The sequence below is a fragment of the Spermophilus citellus genome, assembly GCF_964194105.1.
Source record: "Spermophilus citellus genome assembly, chromosome: 4".
NCBI lineage: Eukaryota > Metazoa > Chordata > Mammalia > Rodentia > Sciuridae > Spermophilus > Spermophilus citellus.
In genome coordinates, this window is record NC_138185.1 from 121,208,047 (window position 1) to 121,235,001 (window position 26,955).

The 26,955-nt window shown below is 41.3% G+C and overlaps 1 protein-coding gene across 1 annotated transcript in view; it reads left to right on the forward strand.

Annotated features, from left to right (window-relative positions):
- The window catches only part of MYO1E (myosin IE), a 190,307-nt gene that overhangs the window by 151,191 nt on the left and 12,161 nt on the right, over nt 1-26,955 (forward strand). The window contains exons 19-26 of the mRNA XM_081291730.1: nt 292-436; nt 3,977-4,091; nt 4,306-4,475; nt 4,858-5,003; nt 13,193-13,339; nt 14,695-14,852; nt 16,826-16,918; nt 20,522-20,723. Of these exons, the coding sequence (XP_081147856.1) occupies nt 292-436; nt 3,977-4,091; nt 4,306-4,475; nt 4,858-5,003; nt 13,193-13,339; nt 14,695-14,852; nt 16,826-16,918; nt 20,522-20,723 (1,176 nt within the window). The remainder of the gene's footprint in view (nt 1-291; nt 437-3,976; nt 4,092-4,305; nt 4,476-4,857; nt 5,004-13,192; nt 13,340-14,694; nt 14,853-16,825; nt 16,919-20,521; nt 20,724-26,955) is intronic.

A 26,955-nucleotide genomic window follows, 5' to 3' on the forward strand; every position in this document is an offset into this window, starting at 1 on the left:
ACAAGTGACCTTCAGCAGGGCTATTTTTAGACAGTGGTAAAACGGGAATGCTGATTTTCATCAGGATGTTAACATGGAAACCATGGGATAGGGAGGGCGTAGGAGAAAGCTCTGTGATGGGCATCTCAGACTTGAGGGATTTTTCTGGTCGTTGAGGTCCATTCCTGTAGCTCTAAGTGGAAGTGAGTGGATTCCCAATACCTCGGTGACAGCAGGGCTCTTGCTGCCTCACTCCACACAGAGTCCAGGTGGTCCAACCTGAGTCTGTTCTCTTCCTGATTGTCCTCACAGGTATGCCATTCTGACCAAAGCCACCTGGCCTGTGTGGAGAGGAGATGAAAAGCAAGGTGTCCTCCACTTGCTGCAGTCTGTCAACATGGACAGCGACCAGTTCCAGCTGGGGAGGAGTAAAGTGTTCATCAAAGCCCCTGAGTCTGTGAGTACACGACCACCTCCCCACAATCCCTCTCCTGCACAGCACCATGGGGCTGGCTGCTGTGCCTCATCCATCATCTCATAGAACCCTCCCTCTCTTCCCAATCCAGGTGGGTCATTTCCCACACTCCTGCCCCCTTCTAGCTATCACAGCTCTACTCACTTCCTTCAGAGCATTTGGCATATATAAAAAGGTGTCTCCCACAGACTGGCTTCTTTTGTCACTTGCTATTGCTTTCCCCTGCTAGGTGGCAATCTCTTTCAGGGCAGGGACTCTGTTCTGTTTGCCAGTATGCACTGGGTACCTCAGACAGAAAGTGCCCCATAGTTATTCATAATGTTTAAGCTGAGAAGAGACTTCTTTGAGTCATAAAGGAGGCTTGGTCAATTCTGCATCTTCCTCTCGGTGACAAACAGGCCAGATAAACAAGCTTAGGTTCTTCCTGAAGGGTGGAATGGAATCCAGGATGGGAATTCCTAGGATTGTACTTGGAAGACCATGAGAGAGCTGGGGAAGGACTTCAAGGAGAATAGATTGGAGGAGAAATCTCAGGTCTCCGGAACATGGATACTTACTAGTAATGCATTCAAACATATGCATTTTATGGTTCATAAATTTTGCAGTCCTCTATATGGATTAATTTAGGGAAACTTCTTTATCTTTCCTGATAAGGATGTGGTCACTGTGAGCTTGGTGAATGTCCATAGAAAGTTCTGCATTTGAGCAGAAATCCAGCAAAGCCCCTTAGTAATTCTGCCCTAGTAGCTCTGCGGCTATGGAATAAAGACATTGCTTTTTAAGGTGGGAAAATTGCTGGAACTAAGGTTCAACATCATCATTTCTTGAGGTTCCTGAAATTATCACAAGACCCCATTTCAAGAGTCAGTGGTGAACTTGGCAAAATTAGTCATCAGACCAAGGGGAAATATACGGGAACTTAAAAGTGGAAGAAATAGGAACACTTGACTTTAGGCAAATCCTGGCCTCTTAGTGGGTTTCCTTCTCCCCGAACACTGTTCTGCATGCCTTGTGGGATGGGCCTGAGGCTCAGGATGATAATAGCTGTAGCTGAATGGCTTTGTGAACCAAAGACCATTAAGTACATAAGTGGCACACATCAATAGAACCGGTTTATGAAAAGTTTGTGGTAGCATTTTTCTACTTTGAGTTATTTGTAGCTTCACAGCAATTTCATTTCCAAATATAAAATGAAAATGTTGTGTCATACGCCATTAAGCAACCCACAGAGCAGTTCCTGTTCTTTCTAAAACGGGATGGAGTGATTTGTCAGTACAATGCAGAGTTCTGTGTTGTTTCATACCGCTTTTACTTTTCAACTTGCTAAATTTTCATATATAATTAAAACGACCTCAATATTTTTCATACATTTTTATTCTGATTCCGTTGAGCTTTGGGAATTTATATCCAAAACCAAGATTTATTTTTGGTTCCTATATTCTTTGCCTTCCTTTGAGATGCTTCACTGCCATCACTGCATTATCCTTCTCCCACCTTTCCACGCATGTGTGTGAATGTACACATGCACTCGCACACACACACACACACACACACACACACACACACACACATCACCTTCCTCTTCCCCAACCTCTTCAGTCCACATCTAGCCTTGACTCGCAAATGCTGTACAAAAGTTGGTTTTTAAAATCTGCCTTGTGCAGGAGGATCACAAGTTCCAAGCCAGCCTCAGGAACTCAGCAAGGTCCTAAGCAACTTAGTGAGACCCTGTCTCAAAATAAAAACAGAAAAAGGGCTGGGGACGTGGCTCAGTGGTTAAGCTCCCCTGTGTTCAATCCCCAGTACCAAAAACTACATAGAAGAAAAAAAAATCCGTCTTATGGTTTTGCCTTAACTTCCATAATAAGTGTTGAACACACAAAATAACTTGTTTAGCTTTAAAAATGACATTAAATATTAGACACCAAAGTGGTTTTTGTTGTTGTTACATGTGTCTATGGTTTTGACTTTTCTGTCTCTTTATTCATTAACTTCCCTGATTTCTAAATGCCCTGGGCTTTTGGAAACAAAACCTAAAACCAAGTTAATATCTACAGAAGTTGGAAATTATTTGCTGCTTATTTTTTTCTCTGAGTCACAAGTGTATTCTCTTTTTCGCTCCCAAGCTTGTTCTGGGAAATAAGAAGGAAACAAGACTTACTCCAGAAACCCAAAAAACAGATAAGAAAAATCAACACATTATAACAGGCAACCACAGGGCTCAGATTTTAAACATTCTGTCCAGTTGGTAAACAATGTATTCCATATTGGGTTAGAAATGTGCTCCTTAGGCCTATGGCATGTAGCACTGAAGGCTGTGGAGTTAGGTGGCCTTTCTCTGGGTATGTGCACTTGGAGATGTTGTTTCTACACATCTGGGGCTCTAAGAAGAAGTTGAGTGGCAGCACTGGAGCTCCTAATGCAGACCCAGATAAACAGAGACAACAAACCAACTTCAAACCAACTTCACCTGTTTACTTCTGGAACATTCTTGCAATGACTATTCATCATCTTTACTTTGGGTTTCTATCAGTCCTTTTTATTTTATTTTTAACTTTTTTTCTAGAGAATCATGCAAACCACTTCCAAGGTGAATGAGAAAATTTCCCACTATTTTACAAATGGATCAAATGCAGGTTTACTGAGTAAGACTCATATGTCTGGATAAGGAGGAGAATGGCAGAGGCTGAAAGACCTTGGTTTGCTTTCTGGCCCCACCCAATCTCAGTTTGATATTCTCATTGGCAAAATGGAGATATGTGGCTCACATAGTTGTTGAGGTGTTGAATAAAATAACTGCATAAAGGGTCTAGAATGATTCTTAACTACAGTGGACACTCAGCACTCTACAGCTATTTGTTGTATTCTGAAATCTGGTTGAGTGCATCACAGCAGTCAGTATTAATTGACTCTTCAGACCTGCCAGAGTCTGATTTAGGCCTCTAAATGATGCCCGCTCTCTTTAGTGAATCCAAGTTCCAACTAGAGTGTCTGAGTTGGGCCCCAGTCACTGAGGTTCTTATCCCCTGGCCCAGTGACTCCTTGGAGAATCCTGTGAGGCAGGAAGTCTAGACTTCCATGGAACTGAAAGTAGGGCAGTACAATTCTACTCTGGCAGAAGCTAGAAAATTCTATTTCGAGGTTGTACACAGCACCCAACAACAGCAGCAGCCTCCGCCAGCAGCCTCCGCCAACTCATTTAATCTGGCCACCTACTATCCTTTGTGGATCAAGGTGAGGAACAAGTCACAGAGACTTTGAGCAAAGCAGGGCAGAAACTATAATAACATACTCAAATTCAACCATTTCCCATTGCTTTTTATTAGAAGAAAAAAGTATGTAGGTAAAGAATTTATCATTACCATAAATAAGATGTCATCGAAATCATTTTACATATTTGTTCTTGAGTCTGAGAAGCTGCTCCTCCTATCTTTCCTCGACTACACTGAAATAACAACATTAAAAAAGAGTGATGTTCAGATTTTGTGGATTGGCTCATGTTTGTTTTCTCTACATTCACAGTTATTTCTTCTAGAAGAGATGAGAGAGAGAAAGTATGACGGGTATGCTCGAGTGATACAGAAATCATGGCGTAAATTTGTGGCCCGGAAGAAATATGTCCAAATGAGAGAAGAAGGTATTTTAGTCATTTTGTTTCCTCTGTTTAACAAATCTCAAGTAGATCTGAGCTTAAATGAAGCTACAAGTTCTATTTTATTTGGCATAGAGTGTTGTGTGCTAAATATCTTGTGTCATTCATGATTTCTTTGTATATTTACACTCTTAAATATCTTCCTCCTTTTTCTGGCTGACTGATTCTTCTTCTTTTTCCACCTTCTTGGGAATGGTAGCCTCAGACCTGTTGTTGAACAAGAAGGAGCGAAGAAGAAACAGTATTAACCGGAACTTTATTGGGGATTACATTGGGATGGAAGAGCACCCGGAACTCCAGCAGTTTGTGGGCAAGAGGGAGAAGATTGACTTTGCTGACACCGTCACCAAGTATGACAGGAGGTTCAAGGTACATGCTGTCATCACCTCTGAGAGTTGCCAACACATAAAAATAACTTGGGATTTTGCTGTTCTGGTAAAGCAGATCGTGTCCACTATAGATTTTGTTGTTGTTGTACTGGGTATTGAACCCAGGAGTGCTCTACCACTGAGCTACATCCCCAGCCCTTTATAATTTTTATTCTGAAAGGGGTCTCACTCAGTGAGGAGGACTGGTTTTTCATATATGCTGGCTCTTCCCTCTTGAGGTCTGGTTAGGTGGTAAGTGGAATAACAGTGAAGATTTGCTGTTCAAGGAAGCTTCCCTCTGTGCTGGTAACAGTGACTTGTTGTAGAGATAGTTATCACTTTGATCATGTCTGTCTGCCACCTTAAAGTTCCTCTCCTTACAGGGCGTGAAGCGAGACCTGCTTCTCACCCCAAAGTGCATGTACTTAATCGGAAGAGAAAAGGTCAAACAGGGCCCAGACAAAGGCCTTGTGAAAGAAGTCCTGAAGCGGAGAATCGAGATGGAGAGGATTTTATCGGTGTCCCTCAGGTGAGTGGGGAAGGGCCGAGGCTGAACTGCCCTCTCTCTCCTCAACGTCTCCACCTGCTATTCCAAATGCAGGGCTGGCTTCCCAGTTGTCAAAATCAAGATGAGAATGGAAGTTTCTTTCTATTTAAAGAGGACCTGAACTTTAGTCTCAAGGACTTCTGATAGGTAAGAATATGATACCAAGACAAAGTTGCCTTCTGGTTAGTTCCTCTAATGAAGGAAGACTCAGAGCCTGTGTTCCCATGGCATTTTAGAAATAAATCTAGTGTATGGAACAAATTAGAGGACAATTGCTCTTACTGAAGTGGACCCAAGGGTTCAGAGGCCTGTCCACCAGCCCTCCCACCCATTTTCAAAACCTGACCCATTTACCATCAAAGACTGAGCAGGTATCCTGGAATGGAAGATTCTTTGGGCCTTCCATAGATTATTCTGCAAAACCAGTAGCCTGGGAGTCTTTACCACGTGCTCCCATTGGCTGCAGGCTCACTGGCATTTGGAAGCAATGATTGCTCCTGCAAGACCTCGGATAGGGCCCTTGCTTTTTCTGCTGATACTCTAGCTTCATTGCGGCATAGGGGTTTCTGTGTGTGAGAAGACCTCCCTGTGTCCCATGCCCTGAACTTGAGTAGTTTCCCTCTGATGAGAAGAAATGGTGCTGATACCCAGAACAATGAGAAGAGAGGAAGAGTGGGCTGCGCAGAGCTAGGCTGCCTTTGTCAGCAGAAGTCTGTCAAAATAGTGATGTTCTGTTCACTTGTGGACATGTGTAACTGGAATCAGGACCCCTCTCTAAACTCAGTTTACCTAGAAGATAAATCTGCTGTGCTCAGGAAAAGGTATGCTTTCAAAAGTTGTCTGGCATCTAGCCTACCAGGCTGGAAACCCTGGCCTAGTGTGACAATCTAAAGTAGACTTCCATTGTCCTTTCTTGCCTTGGCTGTGTGGTCTGATTCTATCTGTCCCTAATGTTGCTGGATGAAGGGCTAGGCAGGGCAGTGCGGCTGTGTTTAAAACATGTGAACTCAGGCGTGACATTCTGAGCAGATGAGTCCACCATTATCCTGCTCACAGCCCCCGCCCCCCCCCTCAGGTAGGTCTCAGTGTCATGGATCTCAAGAACAATGTCTGGATGCTGCTTGGGTTTTCCTGAGCCTACTATTCATTGGTGCCCACACCCTTCCTGACTAGCTGGGCCTTGAGGCTGCCCTTGGGGTTCCAAGGAACCCAACTGGAAGCTGTTACTTCATTTTCTTTCCTCCCTGTCCGTCTCCCCACGTTGCATGTGCCCTGCTGTACCTCAGCTGAGCTGGGTTGACTGAACAGTGCAGTGGGTACTGGACATTAGCTGTAGCTAAAAGCCAAAGGAATCACACTTCTATGCCACATGTGGCTGTTATTCTGAAAGTGATTATTGTTCTTCTAATGTTATTGCCCAGGTCTATCTTCAGTCCATAAGACCACTGGAGGAAGGCTCATGATGGCCCTGATAGGAAATAATTCTAATATAACTACATTTATATCAAGCACATTAACACTTTCCTTTGATCACATCCTTCAAGTTTATCAAACAGAATATTTGTACTCATAGATAGTTCTGATTTTTCCCCTTCTCCCACAGACCCCCAGAAATACAGTGTCTCATGATAAAACCAGCTTATTTTTCTTTGTCCTCCTTAGTATTCATGGTCTAGAAGATCATTTACTTCCATGTGGCTTTTCCTTTGTAGAGGATGGAATCAAATGAGGTACTTAGATAGCCTAAGACTTGTTCTAGTTCTATGGGGGAAAAAAAAAGAGCCTCAGTGATTTTAACTTGTAATGTCTGTAAATTGCAGTTACTGTGCCTCACACTTATCAAGACTAATATTGGCCTCTCATTTCCTTCATTCATTGGATAAGGCCAATAATCAGAAACCAATTGAGGAAAGCAACCAGATGGAAGGTAGTGTTTGCAGAATCAAACCTAAAGTAGAAATTAACTGTGGTACTAGTCTACCTAACATGGGTATGGGTGTAGGTGTGGGCGAATGTGTGGATGTGTCTCAAAACACTTCAGTGCTGGCATTGCAGGAGAATTTAACAGTTGTCTTGTAATTCAGGAAAAGAGTTACAACATCTGTATGTGTTTTCAAGAATGTATGAAACCCACTAGTTAACTGTTGGCTGGATTGATAATCCCCTTATGAACTCCTTAACTATTGGCTGGATTGATAATCCCTTTATGAACCCCTCCAGTAGGACTATCAAAGTGTCCCACAAGCTTGATCTTTAAGGCACCTCTAACTCTAACAAACATAACTAATGTTAGTGCAGAGTGGGCTCACAAGCCCCTATTCAGTCAAATAAGTCATTGAAAAACAATCAGTAGGCACCATGGGAAATGTGACTAAAATGAATATTTGATATGAAGGATTTATTGTTCATTTTTTAAGGTGTGGTAAGAGTATAATAGTTATTTTTACATAGAAAGATTTTATCTTTTAATGATATATACTGAAATATTTGAGGACAAAAACAATATAATATTTGCACTTTGCTTTAAAATAACCTAGTTTATATGTGGAAGTGTTGAGAATGGATATATAGATAAACAGGATAAACCATGGATCAATAATTGCTGAAACCAGCTAGCATGTGTCAATTTATTCCACTCTTCTACTTTGTTATATGTCTGGGATTTTCCAAATATGTATAGTAGACATTAAATGTTGAGAGTCTGCTTTTTAAAGTTTTCATTTGCAAGGAAAATATAGGATCACAGTAGGTAGAAATAGGGCCAATAGCTTAAAGAAAGATGAAGACTAAAGTTGCTTAAAGGGATGCCAAGTTACTTTGAATAGGAAAAATTCTCAAATAAATAAAAATTAGACCAGACCAGCAATGCTTCATTGGAGACTGGGCAAGAATATTAGGAGGGGCTCACCAGCTCTGAGTTAAGACATTTCGTTTCTGAGGCTCAGGTTTCTGCTGGTAGAAGGCTGTGTATCAGTTTTAAAGGATCCTTCAAGAACTACTTTTTGTACTGGGCATGGTTCCAACAACAAGAGGTTTAGGCAGGAGGATCACAAGTTGGAGGCCAGCCTGGGCAACTTAGAGAGACCCTGCCTCAAAATAAAAAGGACTGGAGATGTAGCTCAGTGGTAGAACATGTGCCTAGCATATGCAAGGCCCTTGGTTTAATCCCCAATATTTCAAATATAAATAAGCAGGAAGATTTTTGTCCTGGTTTTACTCTTATTTGAAAACCAATGTGCTAAAAGAATGATTATGAGTAAATTGACCTATGTTCTTGACTTTACTATTGTATCATTGAGATTGGTGCCAGGAAATCTCATATTTGGGGATCTCCCTGACAGGACTTCTAATAATTCCTTATCATTCCAGTAGCTGACCACCAGAGGCCAAGACCAAAAGCTCTACTTGTCTGGGTCAAAAGATTTAACAATACTTACCTGTAATTGGATAAGCAGCCTATAAGGGGGTGCCTTCAACAGGCTCCAGCTTCCTGGTCACAAGGTTCTTGCCTAGAATGCTACATTGCCTAGATGCTCTCAACTTTCTAGCAATAAGAACAGCCTATGCCACCATCTATTCTGCTGAGCCGAAGCATTATTGAAATCTTAACTCGCTGCAGCCCGAACCTTTGGGAACATGGATGTTGTCAACAACGTTGGACTGAACACAAACCTTGTTTGGAGCCCTGGGATTCCTTCTAAGGTGTGGAGGAGACCCAGGACAGCCTCAAGCAAGTCCCTTCTGTTCTGGAAAGAGTAACAGAACCAAAGTGCCCCACAGAGCATAGATATTCCTGGGGAGGAAGGAGAGGAGTGGGCCTTTCCCAAGGTGATCAGATGACACTTCTCCAAGGTAGCCACAGAGTGCTGAGGCCTGTTGCATGTCTGGGCTTCCTCAGGCAATTTAAGAGGGATCTAAGTCTGGTGACATTGGCTTCTCTGAGTAGTAGAATTCTGGGCAAGCTTTATCTTGTCCTTATTCTCCTTCTCCTTCTTATTCTATATTTCTTCCAGTAAAACTTAGAGACTTAAATAAAACTCCTTTAAAATTTTACTCACTGTTTTGTAACTAACACTTTTGTGTGGAATATGTAATGGTTAAGAGATTAAAAGATTTTCTTGTGTTGTCAGCAATTCAATAAGCCACAATGATGGGGAATAAAAAAAAAAAAAAACAAGGACAGAGCCAAACCAGAGACTAGTAGAGGGTTTTTCAACACAAGGGACAACATCAAACATCTGTAAGGAATTGTAGCTTGTGCATATGAATAAGACAGGGGTGATGTCCAAAGATAAGTCTGATTTTTTAGAATAAATAAACCTTCAACCTTTGTTTCCAGACCCAGGAGCGTGGGCTGAGGAGAGGGGAATGAGTTGAGACTCTGGCCTGGGTGAAGATGAGTTTAGTAACTCTTAAGTCCAGGTCATTGAAAGGAGGAGTTCTTTAATTTGATGGTTGAAGTCAAAGTGTCCAAACACATCTCTTTTCCAGATTCATGCTTATTAACCTTGAAGTCTTAGTTTGCTTGCTCTTTTTCCATATTGCAATGAAACTCCTTAAATGTCTAAACACATTAAGCCTTTCAAGGTTACTTGTCTTATGCTCTTTTGCCCTGTTGAACAATCCCCATTTTGCTCAAAGTACCACCAGGAAATCAGACATGTCCAGATGTGTCAGAGGACTCTGAGTCATGCCGTAAAAGCAAGGAGTTTATTTCTCACCTCACAGGCCAAAAGCCAATGCTTTTGTTTTCCTCTTTCCCACTACATGGGTTTGCTATCTAATGTGACAGTCTTACTATACCTGGGCTAGGATACTTGGATTTTATTTCATTAATTCCAAATGACTAGGGAGAGCTTGTTTAAGTCAGCTTTTTCACACTGCTGTGACTAAAGGATCTGACCAGAACAACGTAGTGGAAGAAAGTTTATTTGAAGGCTCACAGTTTCAGAAGTCCTAGTCCACAGAAGGCCAGCTCCATTTCTCAGGGCTTGAGATGAGGCTGAACATCATCGCGGAGGGAAGCAGCTCACATCATGGTGATCAAGAAGCAGAGAGAGAGAGAGAGACTCCACTCGCCAGATACAAATATATACCCCAAAGCCAGGCCCCAATTGCCATCTTCTCCAGCCACACCCTACCACTTCAGTTACCACTCGTTAATCCCTACCAGGATTAAATCACTGATTAGGTCAAGACTCTCATAACCCAATCATTTTTCCTCAAACTTTCTTGCTGTGTCTCACACGTGAGCTTTTGGGGGACACTTCACATCCAAACCATAACAGAACTCTTGGGACTAGCTTTTAGTTAGTTGTCTTTTGAGTCTGAGCTGTAATTGAAGTGATGAAGATAATTCCAGAGTTTGCCTGACCAGAAACAGGAGGATGATAGTAGTTTTGTGGCAGTACCCCTGAAGCACATTATTCCAAACTTTGTGGAAAGATTCTAATTCCTAGTTTTGGAAATATCTGTGAATAAAGAGGTAGATAGAGATGGTGAGCTGTCCCACCATACCCATTCACATTTTCTTTCTTTCTTCTTTCTCTCTCACTCTCTTTCTCTCTATGATTAATGGCCAGCAGCTTACCCAAAGTTTTCCCATGCCCCCTAGCAGCTACGTATAGCCACATGACATAGTTCTGTCTGATGGGGTGTGACCAGAAGTGACTTGTACAACTTCCTGGTTGAACCATTAAAAGGGAAGAATATGTGCTTGTCTCCCAAGTGATGTAGGACTGGTACAGTGCCTTTGATTTGCTTCCATACATTGTTGAAGGACAGAAACAAAAACACTATGCTGTTTACAACTGGTTGTCACTGTTTTCATTGCAACAGTAAACCCTGGTCCTTGGCTATCACAAGAGTGGGCAAGAAGCATGGGTGTGATTTAGGGATGTTTGAAAATGAATTCTTGAGGTAATAACAATGGCCAGTGCTCCACCCAAATAGTCATTATTCATCCAAAAATGCTCAAAAAGTATTCTAACCTCACAGCCAAGACTCTTTGGCATTCTCTTAAACAGACCGCACATGGGCCAAGTTCCTTTCCCTTGGTGTTGGTGTTGGACTTCTAGTTCACTCTATTCCTTCCCTGTGGTTTGTGTATCTTTACATCCTTGGGTGCCATGGTTCTGGTTTAACTCTCTTTTTCTCCTGTGGATTACCAAATTCCATTCCTGTAAGAAGACTGAGAGGCTTATTTCATTCCTCCTCTTATAACAAAATATCTGGAACTAGATAATACTTAAAGAACAAATTTATCCCTTAGTTTTGGAGGCTGCAAGTCCAAGATTGAGGTGAGAGCAGATTTGGTGTCTGGTGAAGTCTTTTGTTTATTATTATTATTATCAGTTGTTCAAAACATTACAAAGCTCTTGACATATCATATTTCATACATTTGATTCAAGCGGATTATGAACTCCTATTCTGGTGAAGTCTTGATTCTGCTTCATAGATGGTACCTTTTGTTGTATCTCACAAGGTGGAAGAGTGGGAGGGGCAAGCTCTCCCTTGTGCCTTTTTTAAAGTCACTATCTCCTAAAGGACCCAACCTTTTAATACTTTACACTAACCATGAGGTTTCAATATATGAACTGGAGGACACAGGGAACATAGATCATGACAGAGTCTATGGCTCTAGCTACTGGCTCCATCAGCTACAGTCCCTGGTTGCATGCTAGCCCAGGGAAGAAGGTTCCTGACAAACCTGGGATAGTCCCCCAAGGAAGACCTGACGGTCTAACGACATCCCACTCCTACCTTGTCGTGTTCATGGGGCTGATCAGAGGGAACACAAGAGATAGTTTTACATGGAAAGAAAATCCCTGGTCTCCAAGATTCTCTGTGCTCCAGAACTCCACTTAATACACTCGCCTTATGCTTTCCTTTGTCACAACCACAGTTAAACCTACTGGGGCAGCAGTATCAGGAGCCCCAGGAACAGCACAGCCCCTATGTTGGACAACTTGTCCCCGGTCATTAAAGGAACCATCATTTGGCATTTCCTGCACTTAGAAAGACTAAAATGTTACCATGGTCAATTTACTGAAATTGATTCATCTAATTTATTTTTAATACCTCAAAAAACAATACCTAATAAAATTCCATCTTATTATTTAACAGTTGGAGGAACTTATAAATTTGCATAATATGCAGCCTTTGGGGTGCTAGCCAACAGCTAGGTAATACAGATTCTCATTGTGTGTTGTTGGTTTTCACAAAGTCCAGCCAGCACTGGATTGCCTCAGCCTGGCACTTCACTCTCCCAGGAACTCCTGCCATGAGTTTGCTCATGGTCCTTCCCTGTCCAGGCTGCGATTTCAGTGGTGTGTTCTTTCCTTGCCCAACCAACTTCATCAGCTTAAGGTGATGATCTGTGCCTGCTTGTCGTTGGTACACCTGTTTTATCTCTTTCTGTGCTTAGATGTGTCTGAACATTCTAGTAATACCTGGCATGTAGTTTAAGCAAAGCAGTGTTTGCCAGAAGGTTCTTAATAAGTGCAAATGAAGCCCAGTGTGCTGGCTTCCCTTTTGATAACCAAGCTTATAATTCTTCAGGTTTCGATTTATGACAATATCGGCAGCCATATCATAAATTCTACTAATGGAACTTAACATGGAATTATTCCTTTTCAGTCACATTCTGTTCATAACTTTCTGGTTTTTATGATCTTCAGAACATAGAATTTGAATTTAGAAATGGATTTTTAAAATATGGGCTAAATTATCCTTAAATTCTTAATTTTAAAATCTTGTGGAAGAAGTATTTTGATTATGCTCTTGATGGACTATAAACTTCCTTTGAAAATAGATTTCATCAACTTATTACTTATTCATTGTTGCATGTTTTGTGTGAAGATTATGAAAGAGGGCGCTGGGAAGACATATTTCAGTGGTAGAGTACCTACCAAGCATGCATGAAGCCTGGGTTCAATCCCCAGTACTACCAAAAAAAAAAAAAAAAAAAAAAAAAAAAAAGCCTAGCACTATCTTACAGGATTAAAAAAAATGAGTAAAAAATAATAATGGGCCGTAGGTGTAATTTAGTAGTAAAGCACGTGCTTAGCATAAATAAGGCCCTTGTTTCCCTCCCCAGTTCCCAATAATGATGATGATGATGGAATAAACAGAAGTGCAGCTTTCATTAGGTTTGTCCAATCTCTTCACAGCACCATGCAAGATGACATTTTTATTCTCCATGAGCAAGAATATGATAGTCTTCTTGAATCCGTCTTCAAAACTGAATTCTTAAGTCTCTTAGCAAAGCGTTATGAGGAAAAAACCCAGAAGCAACTACCTCTGAAATTCAGCAATACGTAAGTTGGGGTCCAAACTTCTGAGTAAAACTGAGAGGGCCTTGGTCCCACTGCTGGGGACCAACTGAGGGGAGGGGAAGCCTGAGGGCTTGTGGCATGGGGTCTGGGTCCTACAGCCTTAGCAAATCCCACTGTGGGTGCTTCCATTTCCCTGTGGAATCTTAGAGCCTGCTAAAGATCCTCTGGGTGGTTATCAGAGCTTGGCAAAGGTCATTTTTGTACTTCTATGAAATAATGACTTTATACAATGGTATATTTTGTCATTTAGATAATGATCACCCAAATGAGGTAGGGACTGGCAGATTTTTAAGCGGCATCCATCAAAGAGTTTTTTTTTGTTTTGTTTTATTTTGTTTTGTTTTGTTTAATTCAGCAGAGCAAACACTAGAGTCACTCTGGAAGCAGACAAAGGTGATTGGGATAAGGGCTTAAATTTCCCCAATTAATGATAATAAAATCTATTGATGGGGATAGGAATTTAGGGACTGTGGATGGTTAATGTCTTGTGTCCTGGCTCACCCTCATTTGTTTTGGTTAACATGGTCTTATGGACCAGATACTGGCATACTGTGAGCTTCTAATCTCACATGTGCTGACTGAGAGTTACTTAGTTTTTCTTCTTCAACTTCCCCGTCTATAACATGGAAATATCCTTCAGCTCTTCAAGAGCGAGGACGCTTGAATCCGTGGAAATATAAAGCCTTAATGCCAAGTAGGCAACTACTAGAAATTAATTTTCTTTCTGAAAACATGAGAAAAAAAATACAAATATGGATTGCATGATGTAGACATAGGAAGCATGGGAAAATTAAAACTGCCTGGGGTGTTTAGATTTTGTTGGCTAGTGTTTGTCTTTTCCCCTTTTCTGGGTAGGAAATACTGGTGGGAGAATAGAATTTAATGAAATAGTAACCACATTCTATGCTATGGAACCTTCATCTATGTCTGGCATCTATCTCTCAGTCCTGCACGAACGCAGACCCAGGGAAATCAGCTAGAAGCAAAATGATGCAGCATAGCAGGTGTGGCCTAGAAATTGTCACCTTCCTCCTGTCCCCCAAGCAGTAGCTCCTGAGACTATCTGCCAAGGTGACATTGTCGTATTTATATGGTATCTCTCTCACCAACTGGTTTCTCACAGGTGCCAGGTCCCGAAGCTTCTGCTTCTAGTTCAGTGGTCACCTGTAGTTGTGCTACATCCTGGGTACTGTGCCCATCCCTCACTAGGTTGTCTTGTCTTGCTGCATTTTTATAACATGCTTTCCCAACAACAGAATTCCAAGCTGGGTCTATGAGTACCATTTTCTCACTGGTTAATTCCGATTTGTTAATCCCAACAAATGTGTTTGTTACAGTCTTGAATTGAAGTTGAAGAAGGAGAACTGGGGTCCCTGGAGCGCAGGAGGCTCCCGGCAAGTGCAATTCCACCAAGGCTTCGGTGACCTGGCCATCCTCAAGCCCAGCAACAAAGTGCTGCAGGTCAGCATCGGACCAGGGCTGCCGAAGAACTCCCGTAAGTGTCCTGTGGGCCCCTTGGCAGCAGAAAGACTTTTCTACATCAGTGCCTCTCCCCAGGGCTGCTGGTGAATGCACTGGTCCGGGGCCAAATTGGTGCATCTAACACTTCCTGTGGCAGGGTTTTCATCAGACGGGACATTTCAAACTAAATCAACATCAAGGAAACAAACAGGCTGAGACTTTCTGAATGATTTAGTTCTTCTGTGTAATACACCTGGCATTACACTATTAACTGTATTTAAAACAGTTTGTTGGCTTCAAACTTCCTAGCCCTTTCCAGTCAGATCTTGTTGACAATACCAACATTATTCTTGGTGCCAATTTAAAAGAAATCAAACACATTTACCTACTCCTTGCATGATTTCCCTATGCTGCTGTAAGTCAAAGCAAAGATCTCTGTGATCACTTAGGAGCGCTTCATTAGAAGACACATATGCACACATACATGCACTACCTCAACCTCAAGTCTAACTCCTTCACTGGCCTTTGGTTCTTGTTCCATTTATAATTGATATTTATAAATTTACAGAGCACAGCAAAGGATAATCATAGATGCCATGCATTCACATATGTATGTATTTTTCTAAAATTGAGCCTATGCTTATAGTCAGTGAAGAGGGTATCATACATAAAACTTTATCAAGTTCATCTACAAAGATACATATGCATTGGCACTACTCTGACATGTTAATACAATGCAGAAACATACTATGATAGCTTAAAGTATATATGGCCACTTGGAAAATGTTGGTGTTTGTCTGTACATCACTTAACTACTTTCAGAAAACACATTTCGGTAGGATGTTGCAGAGAAGTTTAAATAAAAGGATGAGAGTGGGGTTAAGGGAATAAATTAGGGACCCAGGGAAAAGAAACAATGAGAAACCATTGTTGCCTCTAAGTCTGAAATGACAGAGTGAATGAATTGTTGAGCTACTTCCTCTCCAGTAGCTACCAGGGTAGGATGCAGACAGGAGCAGGCAGACCCAACATCCAGCCCTTCCTTCCTCAGCATTCCAATCTCTGGCCAGTGCCTCCCATTGACCAAAGCCAGTTGGAATACAGAGGCATAGCAAGCCTGGACCCTGGAGGACAGTGCAGAGCCACGCCGGGCTGCAAATAAGCAGCAGGATGTGTGTTAGCAAGATGTTCAGTAGGCCCCATAGTGGTGTGCTATCTAGTACTGCTTCATCTCTCTAGGGCTGAGGTAGAAGTGGTCTAGGCGTTGGGAAGGAATCCCCGCTCCACGCCACTTCATCCTTTATTTTCCATGCACATTATCACTTCATACAATTCTGTTCTTCAGCTCTTCTCTTTACAAGAAATTACCTCTTCATCTCTCTTCCTACTCTCCTACATGTCCCAGGTGAGAACTTATTCCATCACAGATTCCATCTGGCCCTGCTGTCCCAGCCCTAACTCTGGCCTACAATGATTCGCATCAGTGCCAGCTTGTTTTCTGATTCCTTGGTCTTCATGTCTGTGTCCAGGTTTCAAGTCTGCTCCTATCCGTCATGGTCTCTGTGTGGAAGACTGGAACACAAGCTCTTGCATGCAGTTAGTGCTGTGATGTATTTCTTGCCAATGACAATACAGGGCAGTGCTCACATGTAGAGCTTCCATGAAGTGTTGAGAACATGTGCAAACATTGATATGTCCTTCTGTCTCTTTTGAAAGTCTACAAAATAGAAACACCTTTATGAGTGTATCAGTCTCTCTTTGAAAAATCATTGTCTCTAACATTTAAAAACTGTACCTCTATAAAAATACCCTGCAGCCCCTTCCTCTCCAGTGGCAACCAGCGTAGGACTTCTATCACATCTCCCTTCTCCACTGCAGCCAGTCTCCTGCAAATCTGAGACCTGCATTCCAAATTTCTCAAATGTTTTCCATTAGCAAAGAACCATCCAGAGCCATAAAACCAAACAGTAGTACTGATTTTGATATTGTGTGTCTTGTTTATATCAGGTCCTACCAGAAGGAACACCATCCAAAGCAGAGGGTATTCCAGTGGAACTCAGAATGCCAACTACCCAATGAGAGCCGCCCCTCCTCCCCCAGGTAAGCCAAGCATGCACCATAAACTGGGACCACTAAATCTGAACTCATAACATTACATTTGCTTGGGAAGAAACCCATTAGCAAATAAATGCACATATGAACTGGTAGATTAGACAATCTGGATGTCATTAGCTAGCACATTGCTCCCTTTGGAAGAATTCCTACAGCAGAGAGAGAGAGAGAGAGAGAGCAGTTGCTGTATATGATAATGACGGTGTTGTCAGTTTTAAGATATAGGATGCTACCTTTAGGGGAAAGGAGTTTGTGTGGTATCATCCCACGGCTACTACCCAGCATCAGCCAGATACCACTATGAGGTTTTGCAGTGAGTTAATAGCTTCTTTAATGAAAGAGAGAGGAAAAAAAATCTATTCTTAGAATCCAGGAGACCTGTTCCCAAAAATAAAATAATATCTGGGAGAGTTACAAAAGTTTGTTTTTTGTTTTGGTTTTTTTTTTTTTTTTTTTGTGGTGCTGGGGATTAGAACCCATGGCCTTGTGCATGCAAGGCAAGCACTCTACCAACTGAACTATATCCTCAGCCCGTTACAAAAGCTTTTGGGGCCCTTATTTCATATTTATTATTTTTTTAAATAAAAATACAATTTGCAGACCAATAAACTTCAAACCTTAAGAGATAAACTTAAGAGTTTTTGCCCCATACAAATCTGCTTTGTATTTGAGGCACTTTCTTTCTTCCTTCCTTCTTTTTCTTTACAGCACTGAGGATGGACCTGGTGCTTCATATTAGTTAGGCAAGCGCTCTGCCATTGAGACACTTCCCTACTGCCTCGAATAGCACTTTGAAAATTCACAAAATGTCTCTTCTTCACTCACAAAGTTCACTTCATAAAAACCTATTCCCAGGGGTTTGATATTAATTTAGGATTCTAAGCCTGAAAAGGTCATTTTAGGGCCACATTTGGCAAATCATCCCAGAGAAGAGAATCCTATTTATACTGATGTTCCCAATTGGCATTACAAGGCAGTTCTTTAGTCTCCTGCTCTGAAGTCTCACAGTGTTACTCTGAGTTATGGATACTGGGGCCTGGCAAATGAGAAACCAGTTCTCTTTAAGAGTCTCTATCCTGCTTTAGCCCAGCTGCTGCTCCTGCTCTCTTTTATATTGGAGGAAAAATCAAGCTGGAAGAAACCTGAGAGAAGCAATGTTAATATTACATTGTTACTTAGGCAGCGGCTCCAGTGTAGCATTGTAGTCTGGACCTGGAAAGCTCCTTTGCCTCAGTTTGGCCAAAGTAGTCTTTCAGGCTAAATCAGGCCACAGTGCATTTGACTTTAAGCATGGTTCCCAACCTCTCTAAGTCTAATGAGTCATTGAACCTAAATTCATTAGATCACTATTTTTCAAACTGTGAAAGTGAAAAAACAAGATTTTTAATTTTTAGGTTTTTTTAAAAATTCCAGTTCATTACAAACCATACTTTTATAAGACATAATAAAAATGTATTTGTAGACTAAAGTAATTGTTAAAGCATAAAAATATAAGGCAAATTTTTTGTTCTTAGATTCAGCAGACTTAAGATATGTGTGTCAAGTTGCTATGAATGTTTCTACATGTTATTCTTTTTTTTTTTTTTAAACATGGGTTCACACAGTCTTTCCAGTGTGAGAGAGAGAATTTTTTTTAATATTTATTTTTTAGTTCTAGGCGGACACAACATCTTTGTTGGTATGTGGTGCTGAGGATCGAACCTGGGCCGCACGCATGCCAGGCGAGCGCGCTACCGCTTGAGCCACATCCCCAGCCCTATTCTTTTTTTTTTTTTTTTAATATTTATTTTTTTGTAGTTGTACCAATAACGTTTATTTATTTATTTATTTTTATGTGGTGCTGAGGATCAAATCCAGGATCTTGCATGTGCGAGGCGAGCGCTCTACCGCTGAGCCATAACCCCAGCCCCTCTTCATGTTATTCTTAATTCCTGAATTTATGTGAGCAAGTGGGTTTTGAGCTACATATAAAGCTGCCTGTCTCTGGACACTTTGAGGGTCACTGCCCTGGGGCACATCCCCCTCTGACATGCCCCTTTGCTTTCCTTGGTACTTTAGCAGTAAGTGGGGCCTTCCTCCCTATCCTCAGATACCATGGGGAGCCCATTCAAATCCCATTCACTGGGTAAGATGAAGAGGGAAGAAGATCGTTTGCCTCTAGAGGTCTGGTTCTGATCCACCCTGAGAGATGGGTTGGGAGGATATGGCAAGAGAGATGGCTGGATAGAGAACTATGTTCTTTAAAGTTCCAACCTAGAGAACTGTTATTCAAAGTAGGAACTCTATTATTACTGGGGAGGAAAATAGCACACCTTTCTACTTTGCAATAAGAAGAATATAAAGATGAACAGAAATGCATGTCATAACTAGAAGTAATCAAGTGGATTCTGCCCTAGTCTTCTTGGTTTTTTTTTGTGGTTGTGGTGGTGGTGGTGGTTTTGGTTTTTCTTTTTTATTTTTTGGCACCAGGGATTGAACCCAGGGACAGTTAACCACTGAGCCACATCCCCAGCCCTTTTTATTTTTTATTTTGAGACAGGTCTTGCTAAGTTGTTTAGGGCCTCACTAAGTTGATGAGGCTGGCCTCAAACTTGCAATCCTCCTCCTTCAGCCTCCCAAGATTCTGGGATTACAAATGTGTGCCCGGCTCTCTAATGAAGAAACTGATACTCGGAAAGACAGTTATCTAGGTTAAGATCAATGTAATACTAAGAGCCAGAACCTTTATAAATGAAGAGTCATTCCAGTGACTCCAAAGAGTTCTCTCAATGTGGTCAAAAGAGGTATTATGGTACAGCCTACTCAAGTGGGCCTTTGGGAGTCTTGTTCTTCACCCTGCCCAGATCTGTCATGTAGAAGACGTAAAGGGCTTTCTCATAGAAGGCATGGAATGATAATGCCCCTTTTAGACAAGACCTATGATTTTGAGCTTATCACTATAATACATCCATTACTTACTGGCTAATGCAATTTGTGTGATCTTTACTAGAAATTGACATTTGACTAAGAGAGCTTGCTCTGCCTGGATTGATCCAACTGGGTGGTCACATTTCTCTTGTCTGTGGAGTACTCCTCCACTGCACACAACAGGTTCTTGCCAAAGACACATAAGATGGACCCCTTGAAAATGGATGTCCAGCTGTTTAAACATCTGTTGGCCTGCCCTCTTGAGTCATAGCCTCATAATTTTCTTAGCCCAAGGACATGCCTGCCAGCTAGCTACAAGCCTTCCTTGACCATGGGCTTCGAAACCCTGACCATCTGGGGATTCTATTGTCAAATTTGACAAGCATGTGCTGAGTTTTCCAGGTGCTTCCTGGGCAGTTTACTCTGTATTATTATTAGCTCTTTCACCTTGTTATACCTTAAGTTATACAATTTTATTTGTTGATCAGAACTCAGTAGAACTGAGGGGGAAAACAGTTAGATTATTAGATCTACATGCAGTATTTTAGCAATAGTACTCTCCATAGGAAAACTGATATGTTAATTCACTTGCCATTCACTAGTAGCTGAAAGTAATTTTTTGGAAAGCCTTTTGGGAAAGAATTGAAAACAATTAAGCTTTGTTTTTTTTCTCTTTTCCTGTAGGATACCATCAGAATGGCATCATCAAAAACCAGTTTGTGCCACATCCCCACATTCCTGGAAACCAGAGGTCCAATCAGAAAAGCCTCTATACCTCCATGATCCGCCCACCCTTGCCACGGCAACAGTCCACAGGCTCTGACCGAGTGTCACAGACGCCCGAGAGCCTGGATTTCCTCAAGGTCCCGGACCAGGGTGCTGCCGGGTAAGATTGCCATCTCTTATAATGTGAAGCTGGCAAGCTTTATCTCCATTGATTATGCCAAGGGTTCAGAGACTTCTCTAGGCTGTCAATGTACAAGTCTAAAGTTCAGTTTTCCACCCAAATGCTGTAATTCATGACCCAAAGCTTTGGAGCTTTGGCTGACATTTCTAAATATGCAGCCAAGTCGATAGCTCACAATGCATTTCATTCTGTAGAGACAGCTTATCTTAGAAACAGTAGAAGACAGGTCCTCTCAGCCCTGAGATTCCATTACTTTATAACCTTTTTTTCAGTCTGACACAATTGAGGAATAATGGGATTTTTTTACTTCCATCTGTGCCTGCAGTTGCATAAACATAATTGCTTAGAGTCTTAGCAACATTAAGAATAGCATCCCAGTGTCCTATGAGATGTGGATGTTTAAGACTACTGCTCTTCGTGGCCTCAGCATGAGAGCCTCTCTGCCTTCCTAGAAAAGAAAATGAAGAGCAGTGAAAGGAACCCAGGCTCTTCAGCCTAAGGAGGCAAGGATTCCTAGAACTCCTGTAGACATTCAAAGGACTGACGGTGTAAAAATGAGAATAGACATGACCTGGGGGATAGGACTAGGTGCAGCTGAAAAACTAGTGAGGGAACACTAGACTCTGGTGCCAGCTACATTCTAGGTGCTCAAGGGTGAACTTCCCTGAGATACAGGGAATACCTTAACACCTAGGCACAGAGTGTGTGGAAATCACTACATAGAATGCTATAAGCAATATTCTCAAATGACAGAGAAGGGGGAAGTGAGACCTGGAAGAGAATACTATTTTAGCTTCTATTTCCTTTCTAACATTGGACCTGCTACTTTACCTTTTTGAACTGTGTACATTGATGTAATACCCATCAAGCTTACAGGGTGGGAAAAGTATACACACAAAATATTTAGCATGTTACTTAGCAGGTGGGAGACTACTCAGTCAACTGTAGCTTGAGGATGATGAGATAACTATTATCTCATGATAGTTGGACAAGTGACTTTCAGGAATCTTCCTCTGCAAGGTTGAATTTAGTAAATGGCCTGCTTCAGCCCACCTTCTTACTCTTCCCCTCCCTCATGCCCACTCCGCTTTTTGCTCTTTCCATGTCTCTAGATAGAACAGTGAAGAAGTTTTAAATGATTAGGAGACTTGTGTACAAAACAGACCTGTGCTGGGACAGAAATAATAACTCCTTCCTTCACCCACCACTGTTAGATATTTTTCCTGATTTGGACACTTCCTCCTAAAGATCACAAAGTTGGTAGAAACTTTACCATGTTCTCTCACGGTATTCCTTTTCCCCTAGCAAGTCTTACATCATTACCCCATTTGGGTCACAGTTTGGAAAACACCTTAGTTAGATCATAAAGATGGCCATCAGGGCCAGGCATGGGGTTATATGTCTGTAATTCCAGCAATTTAGGAGGGTGAGACAGGAAGACTGCAAGTTCAAGTCCAGCCTCAGGAAATTAACAATACCCTGTCTCAAAAAGGTGGTGGTGGAGGGGGCATGGGCTGGGAATGTAGTTCAGTGGCAGAGTGCCGCTGTGTTTAATCCCCACTAAATACCCCACTAAATACTAGGATGACCATCAGGAGTGTGAACACCAACCTTCACTAGTGTGTGCATTCTCTTGCCCATATACTCTCTCTCTTTTTCTTTACTTCCTTTCCCCCAGTCCTGGGTAAGTAGCTATCCTACCAGTTCTAATGGCCAGATTTTACCTGACTGGATTAATCTAAAGCAGTAGTTCTCAAATTCTGTTGATCAGAATCACCTGGAAAATTTATCAGCCTACTTCCAGGGGGCTATATCTATAGGTCTGGGGTAGGGCCCAAGAATTTACATTTCTACCAAGTTTCCAGGCAATGCCAGTGCTGCACTATTGTCTGATTGATAAAGCCAGGGGAGGTTCTCTTTAAAGGTACATTCCAAATATGCTATTAAGGTAATGGGATTTTTCACTCTATAACCCACACCCAGACTATTCAGATGGAGAACATCATTAAAATAGTCACACGATTTCTCCTAGACCCAGTTTGGTTTCCCAAAGTAGGCAGGGAATTAAAAGCAATCAACAGAATGCACCAGATCTCTTAGCTCTGCCTGCTAGCTTCCTACTCGGTTTGGTTTTGGCAAATAAGACCATCTTTTCAGCCTGCTTTGCAAGTTACAGGCTTGCACATGGGCCAGCTGGGAGCATCTGTCAGCCAAAAGTAGGCAATTTAGGAACATTGTGTCTTAACTGAGGCTGCTCCCTTCCAGTCCTCGAGGTGTGGTTCCCTGTTTTAGTTTTCTCTTACCCTTTACCACCTCCAGGTCTAAAGACCAGGCACAGGCAGTGCTATCTTGGAGACTGGCTATGAGAGGCTGGAAGGAGAGGACACCTTCATCCACTAGGCACTTCCATTTTCCTGACTGTTGTGTGGAAAACTCTATTATTAATCATGCTAAGTCCAATAGCTACAAGAATCCTAGCCAGCCTCCTCCTTATACACTTCAGTCTGCCATGCAGACATTCCTTAGAAAACAGGAATTCGGTCAAAGGCTGAATTCTGTCTTAATATTTATTTTCTAAAACATATAAATGTGAAAATTAAGAGTGTCTGATGTTGCCAGGGACTGCAGACATGGCATTTCAGGAGCCTTGTGGTTACCTAAATTTAACAGCTTCTACTCTTTGCCAAGAAAACACTAATTGCATTTATTCCATGGGAGGTTATTGGAGCACATTGGAAGTTTGGTATCCTGAGCTTTGACCCTTTACTTTCAGATACAGGAGTCTTCCTATTTACATCAAAATTCTAAACAGTCATCTTGAATTTATCAATTCATAAATAAGTCTGCTATAGTTTTTCTTTCCTGGGCTTTCATACCCTATGTTTACCTTTACGTTCCCCTTCCCTCAATGTACTTTTCATTATAGACATATTTAGCATATGCAATCACTTCTTTTTGATCAAGTAATATGGATAAAATCAAATGATTTAATTAGCACCTAAGGTTAATTCAGGAAAGTATCTTTTTTTTTTTTTTTTTTTTTTTTTTTTTGTTCAGTCAGTTGTTTTTGGAGAGAGCATGAAGACTTCACTAAATTAATTTCCATCCCAGCTGCATTCTGTACCCTTGTATTGCAATACTTACTCACATGTAGCCATTGTTGTCTTTGTTGTTATCATCATTCTTCAAAAAACACTGAGAGATATGCAGAGGGAATCATTATCCTTTAGCATAGCTTCTGAAAAGTCTGATTCAGGTTAAAGATTTTTTCTGATTCTAAAGGAAAGGGAAGAGGCTAGGCAACAGCCAGGTAAAAGCCTGCTTCTCCACCTTTGCCCTGTCTTCTTAGGCACACTTTTAGGAATGCTTTGCAACTTTTCCTCCTAACGTGCATAATCATTATTGGAATCATTAAAACTCAGACTGGAAATGTCTATTCCCCTTTTTAATCCTGTGGTCTGTTTCATGAGAGGACAACTTCAGTAAATTTCATATACTCCAGAGATTGATCCAACTCAAGTTGGGGAAACAGAAAAATAATGTAAGTGCTCAGGCTAGGGCTTCTGGCCACACCACAAAGCTGGGGTCAAAAGAAATATTTAAATGCTGCCTGTATGTCTCTCATCAAGACTCTCCTAATGGAGTCATATTTTCAAAGTGCTAAAAATTTCCAACAAGCATCCAATAGCAATATTTCTCAACCAGTAATCTATAGGAGCAGCAGATTTAACCTGGCCCAGGCAGACATGGAGTTCAGGAATTCCTGGCATCCATTCCCACATTTCCAGTAATGTTTATAGATTCAACCTTTTGGAACAGAGCGTATTTTAAGAGCCAGAAGTAAAATGCCATTATTTTCCGTGTTGGAATTTCAAGACATATATTTCACATTTGCACAACAAAGAGGTGATATTTGAAAGCCTAATTCCAGCTCTCCCTGGCAGAGACAAGGCACACTCTCATATGAGCCTGGGACCTTCTTGAAAGGTCACAAAGGATAGCATGGGGGAATGCAGACAGTAAGGATTTGTAATAGCAAGAACTGGGTATGAGTCTGGTCCCATTTTTTTCCTTTTTGTTTCATTCATCAGATTATTTATTGAGGTTTTGTGTTACTTTGTTTGTTGTGCTTGAACTCAGGACCCTGTGCATGCTAGGCAAGCACTCAGACACTGAGCCAACTTCCCATGTGCCTTCTGTGTGGTACCTGATGCTTGTCATTTAGTTACTTAAACATCCTATGCCTTAGTATGCTCACATGCAGTAGAAATAATAATAAGATAATAATTTTAAAACTTACTCCCCAGGGTTCTCTTAAAGAGTAAATAAAGGCCAGGCATGGTACCCATGCCTATAATCCCAGTGGCTTGGGAGGCTGAGGCAGGAGGATCATGAGTTCAGAGTTAGTCTCAGCAAAAGCGAGGCACTAAACAACTCAGTGAGACCCTGTCTCTAAATAAAATAACAAAATTGGGCTGGGGATGTGGCTCTTTGGCCCAGTCCCCCTGAGTTAAAGTCAATAAATAAATAAAGGCTTTGTATACTGTAAATCACAATGCAACTTGAATTTGGTTTTGTTTTCAGCTTTTTGAGATACTGTGAATTGAACCCAGGATTTCACACATGCTGGGCATGTGCTCTACCACTATGGAACAACCCAAGCCAGAAAATTCTTTTGCATTTGTTTCATTATCATTATTCATCTGTCTTAAAGGGAAATTTTAATATTCTGCCAGAATTGAGAAGTGGGTATTCCCTAGCTTAGAGGCTTTGTCCTCAAGAACCCAAGGGCTAGAGATTTTGCTCTGGTAGAGCACTTGCCTAGCATGTGCAAGGCCTTGGATTCTATGCCCAGCACTCCAAAAAGCAGGAGGAAGAAAAACAAAACAAAAACACCAAAATTTCTGGCCTACATAAGTTTTGGACTCTGAAGGTCTATGCTTTAGACATTGCTTGCCTTGGGCTGGGTTGTGGCTCAGAGGTAGAGCACTCGCCTACCATGCATGAGGCCCTGGGTTTGATCCTCAGCACCACATAAAAATAAAATAAAGATATTGTGTCCACCTATAACTAAAAAATAAATTAAAAAAAAAGACATTGCTTGCTTTAATGGGGGAAATGGGCAGCCACAGGAAACCAAGACAGGGAGAGCCCTTTTCCCCAGCACATCCACAAGAATAGCTGTGCTGCTGTCTGTGGCACAGACCAACAGCAGAGCAGAGTTGTCTGGTCACATTGCAACAGTCACTAGACACTAGAACTCTATTTGGACAACTTAAATAAAAGTCACAAACTTCTTTTTTGCTCTGTACTATTCCAACTAAATTAGGACTTAGCCCCAATAACCATAACAACCCACATCCCATGGGAAATGAGCAATATGACCAGGGCAGACAAGTAGCCCTCAATTTGGAGAAATTTGACATCATTTAGGGTTTTGTTTTTTTGGTGGGCCTTGGCCTATTGTGAGATTTGACAAGTGACCAAGAAACCTTGTGTCAGCTGGCATCCTAACATCTTGGCCCAAAGGCTTTCCCTGGTCTTCCCCAGTTACTAATAGAGCATGTAACTTATAGTGCAAATTTTCATGAAGCAAACCAGATGTAATGTGCTTCTTTCATCAGGAAACATTATTTACCCTATGGATTGTAAGGTGATTATATTTGAGACCTAATGCCGCCTCAGGAAAAAAAAGAACCTGCTACAAAAAAAAAAAAAAAAAAAAAAGCGCTATAGTTCTGCTCTTTCATGTGTTTATGTTAATGGGTAAGAGTGGAAAGTGTACAAATTGCTCTGAAATGATGGCTCAAGTACTAGGAAAAGTAAATTTTGTTGTACAAAAATGACATATAATGAAACATTTGCTCAGTGATATATAGTTTTATAACTATATACTAACATGCATGTGTGTGTGCATTTATATATATGCACACACACACAAATATATAAACCTTTATATTTGAAATGTCAACAGGATTAATAATTGTTTGAAATTATTAGTCTGAAATTCTTGATGCAACCTCCATTATCCCAATGAAAGAATTGTTTTTATAGCACAGTTTTTAATCCTGTGAGGTTTATTAGAAATTCAAATATCACAAAATACCAGAGGTGTCAAAATTATCTAAATCCTGCATAGCTAGTACAAATGTAGGCAAACAATTTTTAGACCAGAATGAATGTGGGTTATTGGAAGGATACCATGAAAACA